The sequence below is a fragment of the Triturus cristatus genome, chromosome 6 (assembly GCF_964204655.1).
Source record: "Triturus cristatus chromosome 6, aTriCri1.1, whole genome shotgun sequence".
Taxonomy (NCBI): Eukaryota; Metazoa; Chordata; class Amphibia; order Caudata; family Salamandridae; genus Triturus; species Triturus cristatus.
The window spans coordinates 61,644,473-61,667,314 of NC_140589.1; the positions used below are offsets into that span (position 1 = coordinate 61,644,473).

Genomic DNA, 22,842 nt, shown 5'->3' on the forward strand with positions numbered 1-22,842 from the left:
TAGCAGGGCTCAGCTAGCTACTGATATACTGGGCTAGTGGGCTGGGCTACCTGCAAGGTCCCTCCTATGGGTGGGACCAGGAAGGGGAGTGGCTACACCCCCTTTCCTTTGTCCAGTTTCGCGCCAGAGCTGGGGCTGGAGTGCCCCAGCGCCGGTTTGAACTGGACTATGCATGGGACACCTTGTGTGCCCCAGGCAGTGTCTAGTTTCTTTCATCCCCCCCTGCCCCAATACACTAACTCCTGTCTGGGGTGGTGCTTGTAGGAAGGTGGATATCTGACTATGGTTACCCCCAACTTTTTGCCTAGTGTCTAGCTGGTTTTTCGACTTAGTTGGCCTGAGATCCTGCCATTCAGGGTCTCAGGCTGTCTGCTCTCTCTGTAAAATGGACTCCATGTACCCTAGGTACATAACCAACTGGTAAGGATCACCTTATTGGACCCTGTACAGTGTACCCTAGGTACCCAGGGCATAGGTGTACCCTAGGCCTCCCAGGGGCTGCAGCATGTATTATGCCACCCCTGGTCTGGCCTTCCAATCAGACACAACTGGCTGATCACTCAGCTGGGGCAAGGTCGTGTAATCACCCCTTGCTTAGGTGTAGTATTCCTATACCTACCTTATATATAGACACATGTGTACCTATCAGTCACTCCTATGGCAGGCCTTAACAATCCAGGAGGCAGAGTGCTTGGTAACATGTGAGATGGTGCTCTAGCATGAGCTGAGCCTGTCTGCAGCTTTCGGAACCATGTCCTTATAGCTGTTCTATGATATAGCCTACCATATACTCTTAGTGCCTTATAATCTTAGACGGTTATGGTAACTATGGTTTGGCTTTATCGAAACATGTCGTGTAAGGTGTCTAACACTGTGGAATAATACCCCCATGCCATTTCTGGACATGAGAATATTATTCCCCCCTTCTAGAGGGAGAGACATGTTAAAATCCTACTTTGCTGTTTAACTCTAACCAAAGCCTCAGCATCACAAAATGGATGCTGCTGCCACAGACACAAGTCTGACCTCCTGCTGCTGGGAGTGATCCCAGCCAGGGAGGCCTGGACAATAGGTTTCCTGCTTGGGGAGGTGCTAGCACCTCCCCAGACAGCCTTTAGTGTATTGGGGCAGGGTGGGCTGAAAGGAATGAGACATGCCTGGGGCACACAAGGTGTTCCTTGCATAGTCCAGTTCAAACCGGCGCTGGGGCACTCCAGCCCCAGCTCTGGCGCGAAACTGGACAAAGGGAAGTGGGTGTAACCACCCCCTCCCAGGTCCCACCCATAAGGCGTGACCTAGCAGGTATCCCAGCCCCCCAGATTAGTATAAGAGTGGGAGTTGGGCCTCAAGACTTTGGATTATCCTGAACCTGCAAAACTGAACAGAAACTCTGGACCTTCGACATTCGACGAAAGAAGAAGACTGAAGAATCTCCCTTGTAGCCAAGGAGTGGCTACCCTGTGCAAACAGGCACCATCAAGAGACTACCCTTTGCTTTGCGACCGTTCTACGAGGAACCGACTGCAGAGCCCGACCAGAGCCTTGACTTCCAGACTTCTCCGACCCTCATCCACATCTGCAGCAGAGCTGAGATCCGTGGAGGCGACGAGCGACGTGGGACCGGCTACCTGGGAAAAGTGGCTAGTAACTTACAGCGCAGCTTCTGAGGTACCCTCGAAGTTGTGCACCGGGGATTGAGAAGCCCCAACCCCAAGCACCATCTGCACCGAAGATCAGCCCCCCACACTCCACGAGTCCTGCGTGGGGCCCTTCAGCATTTTCCTGCTTGCCGCGTCTGTCCGGTTGCTTGCCCGCTGGCTAGTGGCCTCTGTGACGACGCTCCCTGAAATCTTCTGCGCTGGTTTGGCTCCTCCAGACTGGCTCCCGCTTCTCTGCAAAGAAGAAGCACCCCAGACCTTCCTGGTCTGCACCAGAAGCAAGTCCCTTGTTCTTCGTGGGTGCCGCTTGCCAAGGCTTGGTGAGTCCTAGTCCAACTTCGACGCCGCCGACAGCAAGAGCCTTCGTGGGACAGCTCGCCTCCTGGTCCTGGTCGTCCTCGACGCCTCCTGGTCCTCCTGGCTGCAGCGACAAGCTTCACCTTCACCTGCAACTCTTCACGACATCGCCTGGTTCCTTCCTGGTTCCACGTGGTCACTGGCTAGTGACCTTGACTCTGTCCCTTCTGCTTGCAGGTTTCTTCTCTTCTTGATCCCAGCCTTGGGATCCACCGGACACTCTTCACTGACTGCCTGTCAGCATCTTTCTTCAGGCATCCATAGGAGTCGACGACGAAAACGACGCATCTTCACCCCTATGCACCCGCAGGCTGTGGGCTAGGTAACTTGGGTACTCCGGTGCTCATCAGGATAGTGACTATCCTAGTGTCTAGTTTTCAAGTCTCAACTTCCTAGCTACCCCGGAAGTGTCCTAAATCTATCTATTGCTAAACTGTAACATTGCTATTGACTTTTACGCATTACGCGTGAGTGTTTCCACTCTGCACACGAATCCCGTGGGCCTCCCACTTCCTAACTAACGCTAGTGTAGTGTAGCCCCAGCGATTCCCTAGGCCTAGGCCTATTCTATTTCCGTGACAGTGGTTCTTATACCACTTATTTAGTATATGGTTTGCGTGGCCCCTAGGGCCTAACTGTATTACTTACCTGTGTGACTTACTGTATGCATTAATAAGACTGTGTTGTACTTACCTCTAATCTCATAAAGAGTGCTGAGGGTTTGCTTAGAATAAATACACTTTATTTTATATATATATCTGTTGTGGTGTCCTTTCATTTGGTATTCAAGGGATTATATATGGTATCACAGCTGGCTTCACATGCCATTCAGAGTTTAGCCTAAGACTGCTCTTGTCCATGCTACCACTAGGATAGCTGGTCTATAAGGTTGACTTTACAACCAATCACCATAAGGGTATTTGGACTGATATAAGGTGTACACTATAACTAGTGACATCATACATCAGGCCAACTTCTCACATTGGTGAGCAGCGGTTGGGATCTGAGCTTGCTGTTGTAATACCATTGTAATCTTGAGATACTAAATTGAAAGATCACACAGATATTGTCTAGGTACATATAACATAGATTATTATACTTAAGTCCTACTGGACTTTGTAGTTGTAGGTTGAAGGGAGTAACACACCCTGACTACAACTACTAGAAAGGTTTAGTAGATACAACTAGTGTAGGTAGGTGCACACACCACACCCTCACTAGATCATGTCTCTGAGAGTAGATCAAGTAGATGCTCTCTCAGGAGGATCAGGTCTGCAAAAGATCCCCTCTAGATATGATACCTTAACATTCCAGGAGATGAGACAGTTGTGTACCTCCAGAGGAATAAAACAGGGTGCAAACCCTACCCTCCTTCAGTTAAGACAACTCCTAGAGGAGTATGATGCTCAGGGGGCATCTCAGGAAGGTGCCCTAGGCACAGAGGAGGGTCTACCCACCACAGAGGAGTCAGATGGGGCTTCAGATGGGGAGGTAGACAGCCAGAGCCAAGTAAGGAGACTTAGCCAGGCTAACTTAAGCTTACATGGGAGTTTGCATGGGGTCCCCCCATACAGACCCACACGTGGGCATTCACAGAGAAGCAGGAGGGACAGATCCCCTTCAAGGGAATCCATCCACTCCCATGTCTCTAGCATCTCTAATGCTTCCTCTCACAGGGGAATGACTTCACCTGAGAGAAAGGAGCATAAAGCCAGAATGAGGGAAGCTAATCTGAGGATTCAGAGGGAAGAAATTGCCCTTGCCAAAGAGAAGCTTGCTCTGGCTAGAGAGCAAAAATTGTGTGGGTCAGAACCCACTGGTGGCAGCAAGATCCCTAGAGATAGGGATAGGTCTTATGACCATAGAAACCTAAGCAAGATAGTCCCCCCATATCAGAATGGGGATGACATCCACAAATGGATGACTGCTTTGGAGAGGGCCTGCAAAGTACAGCAGGTACCCCAAAGTCAGTGGGCAGCTATCTTGTGGCTCTCCTTTTCTGACAAAGGTAGAGACAAGCTCCTCACAGTCAGTGATGAGGATGCAAACAATTACAAAGTCCTGAAGAGTGCTCTGATAGATGGGTTTGGCTTAACCACTGAGCAATATAGGTTGTTGTTCAGAGACCCCCAGAAGACACAGACACAGGACTGGTCTGATTTTGTGGATTGTGCCACTAAGGCTTTGGAAGGTTGGTTAAATGGCAGCAAGGTGCAGGACTATACAGGATTGTACAACTTGATTATGAGGGAGCAGATCCTTAATAATTGTCAGAACCAGCTTCTCCATCAACACCTGGTAGACTCAGATTTGACCTCTCCCCAAGAATTGGGAAAGAGGGCAGATAAATGGGTCAGGACCAGGATTAGGCCTAAAAATCAGGGTGGTGACCAAAAGAAAGATACCACCAAGCCTCAAGAGAAGGGTGGGGATAAAGCAAAAGAGAAATCTTCCTCAGGGCACCAAAACTCCACACAGGGTGGTGGGTCCCAAGCTCCCTCCTCTACCACAGTTAAAAAGCCTTACTGCCATGTGTGTAAAACACCTGGGCATTGGAAAACTGACAGCAGTTGTCCACAGGCTAAAAACAAAACTGTTCCTCCAACTACTCCTGTCACACCACCTATTACTGTCAGCAGTAATCCCCCAGGTGGTGGGAGTGCCCCCAAAAATTTGGTTGGGTTTTCTTGGGGAACACAGGGGGATCCTGGCTTAGCCAATTCCCCTACAGCAGCTACTCTTGTCTGTGATGGTGGCATGGGGTTTGCCAACTTCACTGCCTGTCCCAACACTTTGGGTAGGTACAGACAGGAACCCTACATCAATGGTAGAAAAGCTGAGGCCTACAGAGACACTGGAGCTAGCATCACTATGGTGGCCCATAGGCTAGTTCCCTCTGAGCAGCTTTTGCCTGGTTTCTCATACCAGGTAACTAACATTGATGGCAAACAGAACAGTCATCCCATGGCAGAGGTATGTCTCAGCTGGGGAGGTGTCACTGGCCCTAAAAGGGTGGCAGTGTCTCCAACCTTGCCTGTGGACTGCTTGCTGGGGAATGACTTAGAACTCTCAGCTTGGGCTGGAGTTGAACAAGACACCCATTCTAAAATGGTAGGCCTTTCCAAAAAGGGTAGTGGGGTTGTGCCAGTCACAACCCCTGTCCAAGTAGCTTTCCTCCCTGAAAAGGTTGGAAGGGCAGTGGTAGCCACAGCCCGGGCACAGACAGACTTCCCTGTAGAAATTGGCAGAGCTGTGACAGTCACAGCTCAAACACAAACTGAGTGCCTTCCTGAAAAGGTTGGCAAGGCTGTAATGGTCTCAGCCCACACTCAGACTGATATAGGTGTAGTGAAGCCTGAAACTATGGATCACTCCACACAAACAGAGAGTAGTGGGGAGGAAGAAAGGTCTCCCTCTCCCCAGACATTAGGAAAAGGTCAGCCTCCTCAGGGATCTGACCTCACCCCTTGTGAAGGAACTGCCCCAGAGGTAGCCAGGCCTGGCCTGGCAGAGCCTCTGATGTCAGTGGCCCCTTCCAAGGTGGGACCCAGTCTGGTGCAGGTAGCCTGCCTCTCTCTACCCTGCCTCAGTCAGCCCAGGGCTGCAGAGGTCAGGGAGGCCAGTGGACCCCAAGAGGGCCCCTGTCCACAAGAACCCCCCCTTCAAAAGAATGAGGATTGCCTGGTTAGTTGCCCTAGCCAGGTGATGGGTAAAAACATTCCTGAGGGATCCCCTTCACAGGTAATTAGGGACCTCCCCCAGAGGGATTCTGTTGGGCACAGGCAAACATGGGACCCTAGGGCCCCAAACCTGACCTGTCCCTCCAGTAAGCCCACAAAAGGGACCCAGCCTCCAGCTTTAGGTAGCCAGAGGCTGACCCTGAGAGCACAGTGCAACTCAGTTAGAGAAAGAAAGGCATCCATGGTGGAGGATGATTGGAGGAAGCTGAGGCCTCACTTTGGGGACACTCACTTCAGTACTCCATCTCAACACCAGCCTTTTACTTTGCAAAGACACACCAAAGGTAGAGATTCCCTATGGTGGAGACCCTATGATATCTTTAGGATGAGGGATTGCTTAGTGGACCATGAGACAGGGGGTAACCATGCCAGTGCTGGTTCTTCCTTATATGGCCACTCAGGCAATAGAGGCTTACCTTGTCAAGGCCAGCCTTATCTCCTTTCGTTTGGGGGGGGGGGGGGTTGTGTAGGAAGGTGGATATCTGACTATGGTTACCCCCAACTTTTTGCCTAGTGTCTAGCTGGTTTTTCGACTTAGTTGGCCTGAGATCCTGCCATTCAGGGTCTCAGGCTGTCTGCTCTCTCTGTAAAATGGACTCCATGTACCCTAGGTACATAACCAATTGGTAAGGATCACCTTATTGGACCCTGTACAGTGTACCCTAGGTACCCAGGGCATAGGTGTACCCTAGGCCTCCCAGGGGCTGCAGCATGTATTATGCCACCCCTGGTCTGGCCTTCCAATCAGACACAACTGGCTGATCACTCAGCTGGGGCAAGGTCGTGTAATCACCCCTTGCTTAGGTGTAGTATTCCTATACCTACCTTATATATAGACACATGTGTACCTATCAGTCACTCCTATGGCAGGCCTTAACAATCCTGGAGGCAGAGTGCTTGGTAACATGTGATATGGTGCTCTAGCATGAGCTGAGCCTGTCTGCAGCTTTCGGAACCATGTCCTTATAGCTGTTCTATGATATAGCCTACCATATACTCTTAAAGTGCCTTATAATCTTAAACGGTTATGGTAACTATGGTTGGGCTGTATCAAAACATGTCGTGTAAGGTGTCTAACACTTTGGAATAATACCCCCATACCATTTCTGGTGATGAGGATATTATTCCCCCCTTCTAGAGGGAGAGACATGTTAAAATCCTACTTTGCTGTTTAACTCTAACCAAAGCCTCAGCATCACAAAATGGATGCTGCTGCCACAGACACAAGTCTGACCTCCTGCTGCTGGGAGTGATCCCAGCCAGGGAGGCCTGGACAATAGGTTTCCTGCTTGGGGAGGTGCTAGCACCTCCCCAGACAGCCTTTAGTGTATTGGGGCAGGGTGGGCTGAAAGGAATGAGACATGCCTGGGGCACACAAGGTGTTCCTTGCATAGTCCAGTTCAAACCGGCGCTGGGGCACTCCAGCCCCAGCTCTGGCGCGAAACTGGACAAAGGGAAGTGGGTGTAACCACCCCCTCCCAGGTCCCACCCATAAGGCGTGACCTAGCAGGTATCCCAGCCCCCCAGATTAGTATAAGAGTGGGAGTTGGGCCTCAAGACTTTGGATTATCCTGAACCTGCAAAACTGAACAGAAACTCTGGACCTTCGACATTCGACGAAAGAAGAAGACTGAAGAATCTCCCTTGTAGCCAAGGAGTGGCTACCCTGTGCAAACAGGCACCATCAAGAGACTACCCTTTGCTTTGCGACCGTTCTACGAGGAACCGACTGCAGAGCCCGACCAGAGCCTTGACTTCCAGACTTCTCCGACCCTCATCCACATCTGCAGCAGAGCTGAGATCCGTGGAGGCGACGAGCGACGTGGGACCGGCTACCTGGGAAAAGTGGCTAGTAACTTACAGCGCAGCTTCTGAGGTACCCTCGAAGTTGTGCACCGGGGATTGAGAAGCCCCAACCCCAAGCACCATCTGCACCGAAGATCAGCCCCCCACACTCCACGAGTCCTGCGTGGGGCCCTTCAGCATTTTCCTGCTTGCCGCGTCTGTCCGGTTGCTTGCCCGCTGGCTAGTGGCCTCTGTGACGACGCTCCCTGAAATCTTCTGCGCTGGTTTGGCTCCTCCAGACTGGCTCCCGCTTCTCTGCAAAGAAGAAGCACCCCAGACCTTCCTGGTCTGCACCAGAAGCAAGTCCCTTGTTCTTCGTGGGTGCCGCTTGCCAAGGCTTGGTGAGTCCTAGTCCAACTTCGACGCCGCCGACAGCAAGAGCCTTCGTGGGACAGCTCGCCTCCTGGTCCTGGTCGTCCTCGACGCCTCCTGGTCCTCCTGGCTGCAGCGACAAGCTTCACCTTCACCTGCAACTCTTCACGACATCGCCTGGTTCCTTCCTGGTTCCACGTGGTCACTGGCTAGTGACCTTGACTCTGTCCCTTCTGCTTGCAGGTTTCTTCTCTTCTTGATCCCAGCCTTGGGATCCACCGGACACTCTTCACTGACTGCCTGTCAGCATCTTTCTTCAGGCATCCATAGGAGTCGACGACGAAAACGACGCATCTTCACCCCTATGCACCCGCAGGCTGTGGGCTAGGTAACTTGGGTACTCCGGTGCTCATCAGGATAGTGACTATCCTAGTGTCTAGTTTTCAAGTCTCAACTTCCTAGCTACCCCGGAAGTGTCCTAAATCTATCTATTGCTAAACTGTAACATTGCTATTGACTTTTACGCATTACGCGTGAGTGTTTCCACTCTGCACACGAATCCCGTGGGCCTCCCACTTCCTAACTAACGCTAGTGTAGTGTAGCCCCAGCGATTCCCTAGGCCTAGGCCTATTCTATTTCCGTGACAGTGGTTCTTATACCACTTATTTAGTATATGGTTTGCGTGGCCCCTAGGGCCTAACTGTATTACTTACCTGTGTGACTTACTGTATGCATTAATAAGACTGTGTTGTACTTACCTCTAATCTCATAAAGAGTGCTGAGGGTTTGCTTAGAATAAATACACTTTATTTTATATATATATCTGTTGTGGTGTCCTTTCATTTGGTATTCAAGGGATTATATATGGTATCACAGCTGGCTTCACATGCCATTCAGAGTTTAGCCTAAGACTGCTCTTGTCCATGCTACCACTAGGATAGCTGGTCTATAAGGTTGACTTTACAACCAATCACCATAAGGGTATTTGGACTGATATAAGGTGTACACTATAACTAGTGACATCATACATCAGGCCAACTTCTCACAGTGCTTGCACCTCCCAAGGCAGAAAACCTATTGTCCAAGCCTCCCTCGCTGGAAGGACTCCCAGCAGCAGGAGGTCAGACTTGTGTCGTGCCAGCAGCATCCATTTTGTGATGCTGGGGCTCTGGTTAACTTTAACCGGGTAAGTAGGTTTCAACATGTCTTCTCCCTCTAGAAGGGAGGAATAATATCCTCATTGCCAGAAATGCTATGGGGGTATTATTCCAAAGTGTTAGACACCTTACATGACATGTTTTGATAAAGCCAAACCATAGTTACCATAACCGTTTAAGATTATAAGGCACTTTAAGAGTATATGGTAGGCTATATCATAGAACAGCTATAAGGACATGGTTCCCAAAGCTGCAGACAGGCTCAGCTCATGCTAGAGCACCATCTCATATGTTACCAAACACTCTGCCTCCAGGATTGTTAAGGCCTGCCATAGGAGTGGCTGATAGGTACACATGTGTCTATATATAAGGTAGGTATAGGAATACTACACCTAAGCAAGGAATGATTACACGACCTTGCCCCAGCTGAGTGATCAGCCAGTTGTGTCATAATGGAAGGCCAGGCCAGGGGTGGCACAATACATGCTGCAGCCCCTGGTAGGCCTAGGGTACACCCTGGGTACCTAGGGTACACTATACAGGGGCCAATAAGGTGATCCCTACCAATTGGGTTATGCACCTAAAGTACATAGTATGAATTTAGAGAGAACAGCTGGGCTGTGGGTCTGATTAGCAGGCCCACAGCCACATCCAAGTCGAAACCCAGTGAAGCAAAAGCAAAAAGTGGGGTTGAACATAGAAAGCAGACCCTACTCTCCTACAGCCGTCAACAAAGCAGATGTTTTTTTTTTTTACCTCCTCTGAGCGGCCTGGGTAATGACAGAGTCCGGTTTCGGATGGCCTGTGAGACAAGCTGGAGCAGTGTCTGGCGCTTTATATTTCTTATCCAGCCGAGGCAAAACTGGAGGGACCGAGGAAGGATTCTGCATATTCTTTATGCCTTGTTCCCAAATGCAGTCTATCATAGGGATCGAGCGAACTGACTTTTTCAAGGGTTCCTTAAAATCGTAGAGGAAACAATCCTGTTGGTGCGAGGGCATAGGTATCAAAGCGCTGGGCCGCTCTCTCTACGATATTATGAAAACCGCCAATGTCCTCCGGTGGCGAGTCGGCTGTGGTAGGAGCAGGAGAAATTGGACAGGGAAGAATGTAGTCATCCCATTCGTCCTGATGAGATTGGACATCCTGAAGCTCTCCTTCAGGCTCCTCTTCATCGTCGTCATCTGTAGTGAGACGAGGTGGTGATGTGATAGCCTCTGACTGCAAAACCAATGGAGGCGGTCGTGGCCTTGGTGTTGGAGGCACAACTGGCATCGGGGAGGAAGCCGGAATCGGAAACCGTTGCTTATAGTCAGATATAAGGAATTGGAGATCCGTGACCAGACACGCAGGCAGACAAACCATGGAAGGTGGAGTCTGCGTATATACTGAGGTGAAACCTCCTGATATTCCTGTTCAATATCCTCATAGTCAGAGATATCCTGATATTTTACTTGTAGCTGCGACGGACTTGTCGCAGCAGGGAACATACTGCCGTCATTCGAGTCTTCCTACTCAAAAAGTTGAGCCGGAGGCAAGGTTGGGACCCTACTAGGTGAAGTCAGGGTCGGTGTCTGTGCACGTTTGGTGATCTTGAGGTGCACATAAGTACTTTGTACATCAGAGTCCATATCCGTCGACGGGGCCGTCGACGGTAGGGTCGTAGAAGGTGTAGTGTGGACAGGCATCATTGACAGTTGAGACGCCGTCGACGAGGTCATCGTCGACGGAGTCTTCGACGACGATGATGATCGCTTCGTCGACTGTTGTCGACGACGAAGGCTTTGTCGACGGAGTTGCCGTCGATAGTGTCCTCGTCGACGATGATGACGTCGACGAGGGAGCTTTCGTCGATGCTGTCGTCGGCGGTCGCAGCGTCGACGGCAGCTTAGCTGACGACGATGACTTTTTAATTTTCAGCGTCGACGAGATAGATTTACCAGCCATCGACGATGACAGTAAAGACAGTCCTTATGTTTGTCGTCCACATGAAGCCTCTTTTTCCCACAGGAAGCACAGGACCTGAACAAGCCCTTCTTTGGAGTATCAGCCATGACGAAGCCAAGAAATCCTCACAGAAAATGCAAATGTGAAGCAAGAAACACTGGAAATCCAGAAGAAATTAGCAGAGCTCAGTGGAGACTCCCTTAGCACGACGTGCGGTAGAAAATCTGAGGGACTAGAGCTCCTTCCAGGAAGGTTCTAGAGGCTGGTGCTAGCTGATTGGCTACTTGCTAAACTTTGGTCCTTTTTTACATAAGGACGTGGATATGTTACTAAGATAAGGCCTTTTTGGGGCCTATTACTCTATATGTCTACTAAGACATTGCTTTGTTATTTACTGGGGACTCCCATTCCGACGACGGGGAATGATTCAGGCATGTGAATCTATGAAAGATACCCTAATACTGGATAAACATTAATCTTTTCAGTGTCTGTAGACAGGCATTGGGGAGGCAGGTGGGTCAGTGAGGAATCCACAAGCAGATACTGAACCCACCAGAAAAAGCGTTACCAAGGGTAAGTAACTTGTTCTTCTGATGAATACTTCTGCCCATGGATGCCTCACCTTTTGAATTGAATCCCGAAGCAGTCCCACTCCCAGAGGAGGATGCCCGCCTACCTACACCAAAAAATCCTGCAGCACAGAACATGCAAATTAGCTGTCCCTCCCCACCTCTGAGTCCAAGCAGTAATGCTTCGCAAAAGTGTGGAGGGAGGCCCAGGTTGCCACCTAGCAGATGTATATAACAAGGATACCTCTAGTCAAAGAAGAAGACTTGGCACTAGTGAAATGAGCTCTAATACCTTCATGCGGCTCTGTCTTGGCCAAGGTGTATTATTTGATTCATAGGAAAATCCACCAGGACAGCGTTCGCTTGTGGACAGCATTGCCCTTCATTTTCCCCACATTACCAATAAAAAGCTGGTTGTCCAGCCTGTAGTCCTAGCTTCTGTCCAGATAGAAGCAGACCACCCTCTTAGGGTCCAGGTGGTGAAGTCTCTCCTCCTTAGAAGGGTGAAAGGGAGAATAGAAAGTGGGTAAAGTGATGGACTGCCCTAGATGAAATGGAGTAACCATCTTAGGCAGGAAAGCAGCTCTGGCCTGAAAGACATCTTATCTGCATGGATAGAGGTAAAAGGAGGCTTAGAACTAAGAGCCTGTAGCTCACTAACCCTCCTGGCAGAGGCAATCGCAATCAGAAAAACTGTATCCTCAACAGACAACTATGTAGAGGCTTCAAAGGAGATCCCATCAGGAAAGTAAGAACTACATTTAAATCCCGCTGAGGCAAATAAAAGGAGTGGGAGGAAATCTAATAGTGAGACCCCTAATGAATCTCTTGACTATGGGAGACTTAAACAACGATCGTTGGTCTGGCAAACAAAGAAAAGCTGACAAGGCACCCTTAACAGTCGCTACAGCACAACCCTGCTGAACCGAAGAAAGAGAAAAACTAAGAATATCAAACAAATGGGCCTTTAAAGGATCAATTGAACTCTCTCCATACCATTTAACAAACCTGGGTCACCTACTGGAATAGACAGATTTGGTGGAGTGTCTCCAGGCCAATAAGATAACATCCACCACATCCAGTGGGAGAGGGAAAGAACTCAGGTTGCCCCGTTCAATCTCCAGAAATGAAGGTGCAGGCTCTGGAGGTGGGGGTGTAGAAACCGCCCCTGCAATTCTGAGAGGAGGTTTGCCCTGTGAGGAAGACAGAGCGGAGGGTACGATGAGAGGTGCAGAAGGTCTGAGTACCACACCCTTCTTGGCCAATCCGGGGCGATCAATATAACTTGGGCCCGGTCTTGGCGAATCTACCTCAGAACCCAAGTAATCAAGGATATGGGAGGAAACACGTAAAGAAGCTGAAAGCTCCAATCTAGTTGAAATGCGTCCCCCAACGCTACCCGCATTGGACACTGGATACTGCAGAATGATGGGCAGTGCATGTTCCCGTGAGTGGCAAACGGGTCCAATCGAGCAAACCCCCACATCCTGAAAATGTGGTGGACCACCTCCCACTGGTGATCGGCTGAGTATTGCCGACTGAGACTGTCTGCACGCACATTCACCACCAGGTATATATATATAAGGAAACTTATATCTGAGGTCACTGCACTTAAAACCTGTAAGTCACCTCTAAAGCAGGCCTTTCAATCCTGAAGGCAGGGTGCTCAGTTCAAAGTGTGAGGGTGGCCTTGCATGAGCAGGACACTCCTACAACCTTCAGAGTCCATTCTCCCGGGTTGTAAGTGCATCAGCCATTAAGATGCATAGGGCCATATGTAGGTGGCATACACTTTACCGATTCTTAAATACCGAATCTTACCGATTCGGTATTTAAGAATCGGTAAAGTGTATGTAGGTAAAAATTCGGTAAATGTTACCGAATCGGAGTAAGTCGGTAATTACCGAATCGGTATTTACCGATTTGGTAATGAGGCATACCTTCCCATTGATTGAATCAATGGGAAGGTATGCCTCATTACCGAATCGGTAAATACCGATTCGGTAATGGGGGGAGCACATTCAAGGGTGGCAGGGTGTCACATTGACACCCTGTTGCACCCCTGATTCTTCCATGTGTGTACATGTGGCGCACATACATGCCCTAGGGGCATGTATGTCTGCCACATTGCACACTTCACAGTGCACAAAAATGCATTTTCACACCTATTCGTCATTTACCACCAACTATTAGTTGGTGGTAAATAACGAATCCCCACACCCACCACATAGTCCCCCTACATCTCATTACTGTATTCGGTATTTACCGAATCGGTAAAATTACCGATTCGGTAATTTTACCGATTCGGTAAATTACCGAATACAGAAATGAGCCCCCTACATGTCAACAGCCTAAATACCGGTCGGTAACGGTATAATTACCGTAAATCGGCCGTTACCGACCGGTATTGGGCTACGTACATGAGGCCCTCAGAGTGGCCATGCATCATGCATCATTATGCGATGACCTTCTCTCAACTGGCTGTAACGAACTCTGTTGTGTTTGGTTTGGTATCAAACAAGTTGGAATCTAGGAGGGCAGATGATTTCCAATTACGCAAATCTGGTGGCCCTTAGCCCAGGACCAGAGCTGCAGAGCTTCTCTGTAGAGACAATACAACCCTACTCCTCCCTGCTTGTTAATGTACTACATCGCGGTAGTGTTGTCTGTCAGGACCTGAACTGACTGACCGCGAAGGGAGGTGTAGGAGAGTAGGATCTGCTCCACATGGGTACCCCCACTTATTGCTTGTGTTTCACTGTTTTTCGAACTTAGTCTGGATCTGCTTCACATGGGTACCCCCACCTTTTGATGGTGTTTCACTGTTTTTCGACCATAGTCTGGCTGTGGCCTTGCTAATCAGGACCACAGCCTAGCTGCTTCCTCTCTAAAATGGTTTCCATGTACAATAGGTACATATCTAATTGGATTCTGGAGTGCCTTATAAGCCCCTAGTATATGGTATACCTATGGCATAGGTTCCTCAGAGGCCTACCAGGGGTTGTAGCATATATTATGCCACCCCTGGGAAGCACTCCAAAATGACACCACAGGTCGACAACTGCAGCCTGGGTACGGGTGTGCTTGCACCCCTTACTGTGGTATAGGCTACCTAGATCGCTACCCTATACAGACGCATAAACCTATAAGCCACTCCGATGGCAGTCCTTGACAATCCTGAAGGCAGAGTGCTTGGTTTTATGTGAGAGGGTGCCCAAGCATGAGCTGAGCCCCTCTGCAGCTTTCGGAAATACTTCCTTATGGCTGTTCTGTGATACAGCCATACCATATACTCTTAACTGCATTTTAACCTCGCGGTAAATGCTAACTTTGGAATGGCTGCATCAAAACATGTCGTGTTTGGTGTCAAACGCTTTGGAATACTACCCCACCCGCCAATTCTGGCGGCGGGGGTAGCATTCCACCCTTCTAGAGGGAGAGACATGTTCACACTGGCTAAACCCGGTAGGACTTTCCTGAGCCCTGGCATCACAAAATGGATGCCTCTGCCACAGACATGCGTCTGGCCTCCTGCTGCTGACCAAAACTCCGGCAGGGGAGGCCTGGACAATAGGTTTCCTGTCGAGGGGAGGTGTAACCACCTCCCCAGACAGGCTGATGTGTATTGGGGCTGGGCGGGAGCACTCTCTGGTGCTTTGAAGTCCTGCACTGGGGGCACACTTGGTGTCCCTGTGCATACTCCAGTTCAAACCGGTTGCAGGGGCACTTACTATAAGTATAGGAATCCAGTCCCTAGGACTTTAGATTACCCTGGACGAAACTCTGCAACGTACATCCTGGACCGTCGACTTTCTATCACGACTAGAAGACTGAAGAGATCTCCCTTGGGGTCAAGGAGTGACTCCCCTGCTTGGCAGGCACCAAAGAAGCAACTGACCGGTCTGCAATTCTGAAGCTCCAGCTGGACGCCGAAGTCTCTGCATCCCCAGAGGTGGATTCCCAGACTTCCCCGAGGCTACCCTGAGTCCACAGCAAAGCTGAGGCCCGTGGCTATCGTGGAACCGTGATCCCTGGACACCATGAACTTTTGCAGCAACACTATCCTCCTGGTCCTCCTCGAAGTTGTGCTTTGGGCTCCGAGTATCCCCAGCCTTGAGCACCTCCTGCACCGAAGATTGTTGGCCTCCACTCCACGAGTGACCCGTGGGCCAGCATCCAGTGCGACCGCTCGAGGCTCTTTTGCGATCACCAGCCCGTTGGCTAGCAGGTCCCCACGAAGGTTCCTTACATCCCAGATCCAGGCTTGGATCTCTTCGAACACTTCTCCTCTTCACGGCAGCAGCAGTTCTTCGCAGGCTCCCATTGGAATCAGCGACGCGACCCCGACACCAAAAGACAACTATGCACCCGGCTTCCCTGGGTGAGGTAACTCGAGTACTCCGCTCCCGTGGGTGCTAGCCCTCGAACTTCTTAAGTCCAAAAGGGTTTGGTCCTGACTCGATTAGACGTGTCCCTAATCTTGAAAATTCCAACCGCGACATTGCCCATAGAAGATAATAGGAACCCTTTGGTTGTGTTTTCACACTGCATACAGTCCCCGTGGGTCCCCTGTGTCACTACCTTGGGGGGTTTCTTGGGGTCCCAGCGATTCTAGAGGCAATAGGCCTAGTGCCTATTCCAGTCGTGGTTCTTATACCACTTTTTTGGTATATGGTTTGGTACGCCCCTAGGGCCTAAACGTGTATTTGTGCTTTTACTGATGCTTGCTCACTTGTAAACTAAGTACTTCGAACTTCAGTCTCATAAAGAGACTAGAGGGGTGTGTTTTATCCTAAATGCATATATTTTGAATTTATACCTGGTGTGGTTGTCTCTTCATTTGATCATTCAAGAGATAATAGACTGGTAAAACAAGCTGCTTTACATTCCTTCAAGACTTAGCCTGAAGGCTGCTCTCCATAGCTACCACTAGGATAGCTTTCACATGAGGTTGTCTTTAACCATTCACCATAAGGGGTTGTTTGGACTGATACAAGGTGCCCACTAGAACTAGTGGACAGCATATATCAGGCCACCTTCTCACAGGAGGGAAGAAAGGCCTTGAGAGCCAAACGTATCAACTGCAGTTCCAGAAGATTGATGCAAATCACTCTTTTCCTCTGGAGACCAAAGGCCCTTGATCTCCAGAACCCCAGATTAGCTCCCCGCCCTAGAGTGGAGGCATACGTCATTCGTAATGAGGAGGACCTGTTCCTCCTAGGAATCCTCAGTAGCAACCCCGGGGGAGAGAAAATGGGCCTACTGTGGTGACCCCATTATTGTAGTATCAGTACCTCCCTCTACAGGTGTGGGGTTGTCCATAGGAGACTCTTTTGACTCCTTATGGCAATATCCAGAGACACAGCCAGAGGTACTAAGTACCTCTTGCTCTTGTCCTGTAAGGTCACACCACCCACCAAGGTCTCCCTGATCTAAGTGTCTCCCAGGATTCTGGAAGTCATCTTGACAGGGTATCTCTAAAAGATAAGCCCTAGTAGGATTATGCACTGTCTTGAGTGTTCTAGTCTTACACAGGCCCCTAAGTTCCTGAACCCAAGGGCACTGTACCCAGACCCCTGAGTCTGGCTAGGTTTCCCAATGATAGACAAGGTACTAGTGTATGTGTGTAGGAAGGTCTTCTGCATGGTTACCCCCACGTTTTGCCTGGTGTTGCTATGTTGTTCTGACTAGTCTGATTGTGATCCTGTTAACCAGGACCCCAGTTTCTGTGCTTCTTTCCTAAATTGGACATGTGGAGTACTTTGGTACCCCCCAGATTGGCTACTAATGTAGCCTTAAGTCTCTAGGAGAAGGTACTAAGGTACCCAAGGCATAGGTGCACCTTGGGTCTCATGTGCTGCAGCATGTATTATGCATGGGAGACCACTAAAATTGTGACTACAGGCCTGCCATTGCAGACTGTGTAAGCTGGTGCTGGCATCACTTACAACAGATATAAGTTTCCTTATATCTGAGGTCACTGCACTTAAAACCTATGCCACCCTTAAAGCAGACCTTTCAATCCTGAAGGCAGGGTGCTTGGTTGTAAGTGTGAGAGTGCACTGCATGAGCAGGACACCCCTACAACCTTCACAGACCATGCTCCTGGGTTATGAGTGCATCAGCCCTTAAGATACATAGTGACCGTGCATCATTACGCGATCACAATCTCTAAACTGATTGTAACAAACCCTATCGTATTTGATTTCAAACATGTTGGAATCAAGGCTGGCACAACTTACCAGGGTAGATTCGCAGATTGCAGAGTCTGGGTGCAGAAGCAGGTTGCTTGACAGCCTTTTATGACCCAAAGACTTTAGATCAAGAGGCCAAGCAGCTAGCCCTTGGAGTCGCTCTGGGTTCAAGTGATGCAGGTACAGTCCCCTTACTCAGGCAAGAGGGCAGCAGCCAGAAGATCAAGACCGCAAGGCAAGGCAGGGGTTCAGCAAAGCAGCAGTTCAGCAGAGTGGCAGTCCTTTTAGCAGCACAGCAGTCCTTCTTCATAGCAGAGTCTTCAAAGGTCCAGAAGTATACTGAAGTGGTGGTGTCAGAGGTCCAGTACTTATACGCAATTGGGCGTTTGAAGTGGATGACACTCCAATAATAGTCCCTGAAGCCATTGAAGTGCACAGAGATCCTGCCCTTTGTGCCATGGCTCCAGTCTCACTACAGTGGGGTATGCAGCCTTTTGTGGGGGGACAGGACACAGTCTATTCAAATGTGAGGCTGGGTCTAGCTTCTCCCTCCCATCCTGCAAAGACGCCGCATCAAGTAACACCTAAGCTTCAATTGTCTGTAGCTGTCTAGGATGAATACACAAAACCCAAATGTCACCCCACACCCCCAAAGACATGTGTCAGAGACAGTCAGCAGGTACCAAATGGCTAAAGTAAAAAATGCCAACTATCCTAAAGTACTGCAACTGGGGAGTTAGGCCCAACTAGGGACAAGGGTTGGGTAGGGCCAGAAATTTGTACACAGATTAGGTAGCCCAACCCTCGTGGCGTTTCAGCACGTATCTCGAATTGACGCTATGATCAAACAATGCATTACTTTTGTATGATCGTTCTTAATTATCTTTTCTTTTGTAAAAACTCAAGACCTTTTTAACAAATCATGATAAAGAGACACAATATAATCAAAGCACATTCTATTTCCAACAATAATTCAAACCATATCACGTTTGCATGATCCTGCGTATTACACACAGACATTTATTAGTCCTACAACACCTTAAGCTATCAAATAAACGGTGTGTAGGGAAATCATTGGGAATTCCTAAAAGGGTCTTCCACAAAGGCGCGGCCATCTTAGTCCGCGGCCAAGCCCCCCTTTTGAAACTATTTTAAGCACCTGTTTCTCTTGTTGTAAACACATATTGTACATGTATTTTGAAACTGTAGTCTGATGAGGCATTGTCCCCAAAGTAAAAAGAACTGTATCATTTACCTCTAAACGCAGTCTGTAACTCTTCAGGATATTTTCTATCTTTACCAATCTTTTTGCCTGTTCTGGCACCTTCAGATCCATCTTTATCATACATTTGGTTTCACGTACTATCTCTAGAATTTTAGGATCGAAATTAACCAACATCTTTCCTGTTTCCGGATGCTGTATGAGTAATGTAGCTTGTAATGCTGTAAACAAAAAATAAAGTAGATTAGTAAAATACTAAAATACAGAAAAAGTTACTTCCTGCAACACCTGTCCTTTATCATGCGTTTCTTTCATTCGTTAGCACAGAGCATCTTGTTTAGGTAAACAGAAAGCTTTTAACTTATATATAAAAGACACATTTATATTAAACCAACAGTAGAAAAACGTAAATTATTTTAGAAGACAGAGATGCTCAATGCTATTTTCTTTCTTTCATTTCAAAAGAGAGAAAACCTCATAACTCTTTTCAGATGCCTTCACAATGCCTTGTGTCCGGAAAGCTAAATATGCTGATTTGCGGGGAACACGCCACGGCCTGGAGATCCGAAGGGCTCTACATAATATTGCCGGATGGGGCAGCTCAAATAAAAGAAATTCCCATACATTTGGAAGCAGATTTAGCTTTCCGGATACGAGACCAATTAGTCTACCTCTCCAGGAGCAGAACTTACAGGAACCCCTTCCAGGTTGGAATATCACCAGAACTCAGACTACTTGAAACTGACCTCAGCCCTGAAGAAGTTGCGGGGTAATCCCCTGTAACAGCAACAAAACACGTTGACTAAGAAGGCTTAAAGATCTTGAATTAAAGACATCTGAAAATATAAAGACAAGCATCATTGTGATATTTTATGTAACTTTATGTATTTACTTTTGAACGTATGCAGAGGATTTGTATATATAGCATAAGTGGTCTGCTGGCCACACACGTGGAGATCTGGTGGTTTTCCCCTACCTTATGCACCATGCCAGATTACCTGCCATTTGCACTTGTGATAGACCTTAGAGCACCATTTTGCCTATTGCTGACCACCGACTGTATAAATAAACCCTTAAGTACCCTAGGAAAATGGTCGGGACAATTCAGGGATCCTTCCCAGAGGAAGGGCTGGACAGAGGGGAGGATACTCCCATGTCCTTGTCTAGTTTCGTGCCAGAGTGAGACCCAACGGCTCCCTGAACTCGTTTCAACCTTAATATACAAGAAGGGCACCAAATGTGCCCTTCAAAGCAGTCTGGTGGTGCTGGCAAGCGCCCCCCACCCCAACACAATACACTAAGTCATGTCTGGGAGGTGGTCACATCTCCCTGTGACAGGAAACCTATTGCTCGACCTTCTCCTGCTCAAGCCTGGCCCAGCGGCAGGTGGGCAGAATTGTGTTTGTGGTTGGCAGCAACACTAGTCTGCTGTTAAACCCTGAAAGGCTGGTACAGGGAATACAGGGGGATCCCTAGGGGAGCCCCCAGTACATGGAATCCTACATCCAACATTGGAATCGGTGTTGGGGTAGGATTTCAACATGTTTGAAACCAAACATGACCAATTTCTTGCAGCCAATACATAGTTAGAATTCTCGATGTCCTCTATATGTATAAAATGGCTGACCGCACTTACAAAGCCGGGAGATTTGACTCCTGGGTTTATAGGGGGTATCCTGCTCATACAGGGTACCCTTACACTTATAACCAAGCACCCTGCCTTTAAGATTGAAATGCCTGCTTTAGGGGAGACATATAGTTTAAGTGCTGTGACCTCAGATATAAGGAAACCTATATCTGTTGTGAGTGGTGCTGGCACCAGCTCACACAAGCTGCAGGTCTGTAGTCACAGTTTGAGTGGTGTCTCATGGGTGGCATAATACATGTCGCCGCCCATGGGAGACCCCTGGTGTACTTAAGCCCTGGATACCTTAGTACCATATACTAGGTACTTAGAAGGTTACACCAGTAGCCAATTAGGAAAGTAACCAAGTACTTACAATAATCCAATTTTTAGGGAGAGAGAGCACAGGAACTAGGGTCCTGATTAGCAGGATCCCAGTCAGACTAGTCAGAAAACAGAATGACACCAGCAAAAAGTGGGGGTAACCATGAACGTAGATCCTATTTTCCTACAGAGATCGAGAAAATAATTTTTCAACCTCATAGATGCTCCTCAATTTCAGTTGATTTTGGGTTTACCATGTTTGACTAAGCACAACCCGAAAATAACCCGGAAAAGAAGAACAGTCTAATTAAATTCAAGCTATTGTCGGCAGCATTGTTATGGCACTGCAGATGAGGACAGTAAAACCTCTCCAGCCAAGGTTTTAGCAGCTAAATCAAATGTAGTCTGTGCTTTATAAACAGTGGTTATCCCTCCAGAATATGAATATTTGGCAGCAGGCTTGACAAGACACAGGCAAAGAAACTACCCCAGCACAGGCCTTACGACTGTAGGATCTATGCCATAACAGAGAAGAAGATAAATTCTTTAAAGAATATTTGGAACCAATATTTGGCTAACAGTTTCAATCGTCCCTTCCAATCCCCAGTTTCTTCCCCTCTTTTTTTGTCCCAAAGAAGAATGAAGAATTAGGACATCGCATAGACTATCAAGCATTAAATCAAGTGATGGTTAATAAACAATATCACCTGCCTTTAATATCAGTATTACTAGATCAAGTGAAAGAGGCCAAGGTATTCACAAAATTGGATCTTCGTGGGGCTTACCATTTAATTTGTGGTGTTAATCGAGACCAGTCGAAACCAGCCTTCTGCACCAGATTTGATGCCTTACGGGTTGTGTAATGCTCCGGCCGCATTACAACACTTTGTCAATGATGTGCTAAGAGAGTTCCTGGAGCGCATTGCTGTGGTTTACATTGATGACATTTTAATCTTCTCCAAGAATCTGCAGGAGCTTGTGGAACACGTGACCACAATCCTTAAGAAGCTATTCGAAAATAATCTGTACGTAAGATTAGAGAAGTGTGCTTGTCACGTAAAGGAAGTGGAGTTCCTGGGATTCATTTAGTCTGAGAAAGGTATTTCTATGGATTCCACCAAATTTCAGGCGATCTGGTATGGGCCCTCTCCCAAAAATGTGAAGGAAGTGCAAAGTTTCATTGGCTTTGCCAATTTTTACCATTGCTTTATCAAAGAATTTTCCAAAAAGATTGATCCAATTACTAAACTCTTGGGGGAAAGGGTATCATTCCATTGGTCTAGTGATGCTGAAGAGGCCTTTATGTTTCTCAAGAAGTCATTTACTATTGCGCCAATTCTTCTTCATACAGATTCTGAATAGACCTTTTTGTGGAGGTTGGCGCCTGAGACAAGGCCTTTGGTGGTATTTTGTCTCAATGGCACAAGGAAACATGCCAACTTCATCCAGTGGCCTTTCGATCTAGAAAGCTGACACCTCCTTAGATCAATTATTCATTTGCAGATAAAGAGTTGCTGGCAGTATAGGATGCCTTTCAGGAGTGGCAACATTATTTGCTGGAAGTTCACCACTTTGTCACAGTATTTACCGATCAGAAAAATCTCCAATTTTTGAAGCATGCTAAAACTAATTCTCCCTATCAATTGAGATGGTCACTGTTTTTTGCCGATTTTAACTTCACCATTACCTATCCACCTGGCTCTGCGAACGTTAAGGCTGATGCCTTGTGAAGATTGGACACAGTGCCCAGAAGGGGAGAAACTAATGAAATTTCAATAATACAAGTTTTCCTGTGCCTTGCAATTCTCTGAGATAAAAAGAAAGATTTGAAAATCTATGTCTGAAGAAGATATTTTGGATTGGGTAAAAAAAGATATGTACAGAAGAGTCAA

The 22,842-nt window shown here is 48.1% G+C and overlaps 1 protein-coding gene across 1 annotated transcript in view; it reads right to left on the reverse strand.

The window, feature by feature from the left end:
- The window catches only part of DNAH8 (dynein axonemal heavy chain 8), a 13,985,216-nt gene that overhangs the window by 11,241,872 nt on the left and 2,720,502 nt on the right, over positions 1-22,842 (reverse strand). The window contains exon 18 of the mRNA XM_085610239.1: positions 19,036-19,223. Within this exon, the coding sequence (XP_085466365.1) occupies positions 19,036-19,223 (188 nt within the window). The remainder of the gene's footprint in view (positions 1-19,035; positions 19,224-22,842) is intronic.